The sequence below is a fragment of the Vollenhovia emeryi genome, unplaced genomic scaffold (assembly GCF_000949405.1).
Source record: "Vollenhovia emeryi isolate VEMERY1.0 unplaced genomic scaffold, V.emery_V1.0 DF940293.1, whole genome shotgun sequence".
NCBI classification, from domain to species: domain Eukaryota; kingdom Metazoa; phylum Arthropoda; class Insecta; order Hymenoptera; family Formicidae; genus Vollenhovia; species Vollenhovia emeryi.
Genome location: NW_011966073.1, coordinates 6389 through 9569, shown reverse-complemented (window position 1 = coordinate 9569; position 3181 = coordinate 6389). Strand labels below are relative to the sequence as shown.

Sequence of the window (3181 nt, the reverse complement as noted above, 5' to 3'; positions counted from 1 at the left end):
TTACTTTTTTTCTAATTATATATTATATTGTTCTTCAGTTTTTTCTATCAAAATTTCATATATGATTCATTAAAATATGATTAATTAGTTCTTGAGTTATAGACATTTGAAATTTTTGGAAATCATTATTAAAGTTAATTTACGATAGTTACAGCAACCACAGACATTTCTCAAAAACAATTCAAAAGCACATAACTCCGAAAGTAGATACCTAACGAAAATATACTTTATTATAGTGTTTTGGAAAGCTCTTGAGGTAAGCTATAAGAATATGCATTAAAAAAACGGGTTTCCATTTAAAAATTTCAAGGTGATCTTTACGTGACCTTGAGGAAGCTGTTCAAGGTCATATTTATATTACTATGTAATGCATTACTTAAAACCGTACAACTTTCATGTTTAACATTTTTTTCCATCTTACATATTTAAAAAGTTATTTAGAGTTACCTTATAAGGATACATACAGACATACATACATACACACATACACACATACACACATACACACATACATACATACATACATACCGACATTTTTTCTGAATGTGATTTTTGAACGTTTTAGAACATTCTAAACATGTTTTCAAAGAAAACTGGAAAAAAAATTTTTTCACGAAAACAGCTTCCTCTATGAGGAAGCAAAACAATTATTTTTATGAGTGTTTTCATGGTTTTCAACATGAAAATCAAGTAGTCGCCAATTTGCACTATGATATTCGTAATCAGCGCGTCAAAATACGTAGAAATACTGAGTTTTGAAAAAGTCTGGGGTATGTACTTCTCGAAAATACACCTCAATATAAATTTAATTAAAAATGTTAAATATCTAAAGAATGTAGAAAAAAAAGATGAATTATTTTAAAGGAATTTGTCTATCAATACAGGATCGATTATGTCGATAAGTCGATATATCAATTATGTAACACGCTTTACATTCGACAATGTTGATTCTTTTTACCGATATTTTCACACATTAATACTATTAGGTGATAAACTTAGTTTCTGCGGTGTTTTTTGTTGAACAAACTTATTTATTTCGATATCAAAAGCAAAACATATATCAATCAAAGTATTTGCCCTCGCTAGCTAAACATTTTTCCCATCTTTCTGGCAATGAGTAGATTCCGCAACGATAGAACGATTGGTCTTTTGATGCAATCCATTCATCGATTTAATTTCGCACATCCTCGTAATTTTTGAAGTGTGTATCCTTGACGGCTTTTGCAACATGTGTTCGAGCGTTGTCATGCAAAAGAATAACTTCCTTTCCTTTTAAATCTTTTCCATTGCATGTAGACACTTGGAAACAGCCATCGCAATAACATTTAACGCTGCAGACAATTCTTGGAGCGTTTAAGCTGAGTTTTCATCCAATAATGCTTGCATTTTGGTGTCTTCAAACTTTTGGTATTTATTTACATTAATCCAAAAATCCAAACGTCTACATGAAATGGGAAAGATTCAAAAGGAAAGGAAGTTATTCTTTTGCTCGACAACGCTCGACCACACGTTGCAAAAGTCATCAAGGAAACACTAATGCAACTCGAGTGGGAAGTTCTATCACACCCAGCGTATTTACCAGACTTAGCTTCTTCAGATTATCACTTGTTCCGATCGATGTAGCACGGCTTGGTAGATACTCGCTTCAAAAATTACAAGAATGTGCGAAAATGGATCGATGAATGGATTGCATCAAAAGACCAATCGTTCTATCGTTGCGGAATCTACTCATTGCCAAAAAGATGGGAAAAATGTATAGCTAGCGAGGGAAAATACTTTAATTGATGTTTTTGTGCTTTTGATATCGAAATAAATGAGCTGTTAAACAAAAAACACCGCGGAAACTAAGTTTACCTAATAATATTAATGTGTCAAAATATCGGTAAAAAGAATCAACATTGTCGAATGTAAAGCGTGTTACATCATTGATATATCGACTTATCGACATAATCGATCCTGTATTGATCGACAAATGGTATTTATTTACATTAGGGGACACCTCGCCGATGACCTTGACCCTGACATATGTTGCCAAGGTCAATGTTCTGAGTGACTTTCAGAAGGTTTCAATCGTGGAAGTTGTTCATTAAAAGGTTATTAACAAAAGAAGTTTAGGTAAATATCTAGACTATTTAATTATTTAAATGCCTATTTTATTCATTTATTGATTGTGGATACAATTCAGCCATAACTGAAAAAAAGCATCGATGCGCTCCAAAAAGCAATATTTGTGTTTGAACAAAAATTCAGGAAAGTAACTAATTAAATGATGTTTCTTTCGACCATATAGTCGAATGTTATCTCGTACTTCACGCCATATGCGTTTTATATGTTGTGTATGTGCGCCTGTGTCAGGGTCTACAAAATTGTATTTCTGATTCACGCTCATGTGTTGATAATCTTCATTTTGCAAACAATTATATGCATTCTAACAGTCAGACATTATTATTGAACCAGGTGTGATCCATTGCTGTATAATATTAAGCAACGTAGCTGCTGATCGATCTTCGACAGGTACAATAAACGTTCGGCCTGTATTTCAGAAAATATTTACCTAATTTACTTTATTTCAGTTATAAATCAGCTTTTCGAGTCATTGGTAGAGGGTAGTACAAGTGAATATTTAGGTAATTATGCATAAAAGCGACTTCCTCTCCGATTTGTTTTATTTTTAAATATGTTGTTGGGGATGTCTTCCCGAGTCATTTCATATATATATATAATGGCCGGACTCAAATAGTTTCGGAGATACAGGCTGAGAAAGGATACAAATAATAAATATATGGTAATTCTTCAGTATAGCTGCTCCACCTCCAAAATCAATCAAATTGGTCTCATTCGACGCGTTTTTCAACGAGGAACAACTTTTTCCTCAGACAAAATCGTCGCACTGCCCTGCGAAGCGAGATATTAATTGTTAAAGTTGACAACTTTTAGGGTTAGAAAATCTGTCATGCGGAACGTACTGTCTCCACGCATGTACTTCTGCCGTTGTACTGTTCCACATGGGTTTGCAACTTTCCACGTGAAGCGAGATCCACTCCACACCTCGCTTCACGTGGAAAGTTGCAAACCCATGTGGAACAGTACAACGGCGGAAGTACGAGTTAGGAAATATATTTATTATTTGTATCCTTTCTCAGCCTGTATCTCCGAAACTATTTGAGTCCCCCCTTATATA

At 33.7% G+C, this 3181-nt stretch overlaps 1 protein-coding gene across 2 annotated transcripts in view; it reads right to left on the bottom strand.

Moving 5' to 3' along the window:
* Positions 1-627: 627 nt before the first annotated feature.
* The window catches only part of LOC105556146 (cytochrome P450 4C1-like), a 7023-nt gene continuing 4469 nt past the window's right edge, over positions 628-3181 (bottom strand). Inside the window, exon 5 of one of the 2 annotated variants that reach the window (XM_012003218.1) lies at positions 628-2532. In XM_012003218.1, coding sequence (XP_011858608.1) covers positions 2429-2532 — 104 coding nt within the window. In that variant the 3' untranslated portion in view covers positions 628-2428. Of the gene's footprint in view, positions 2533-2858; positions 2896-3181 lie in introns of those variants that run through there. The other variant, XM_012003219.1, reaches the window with a different exon arrangement.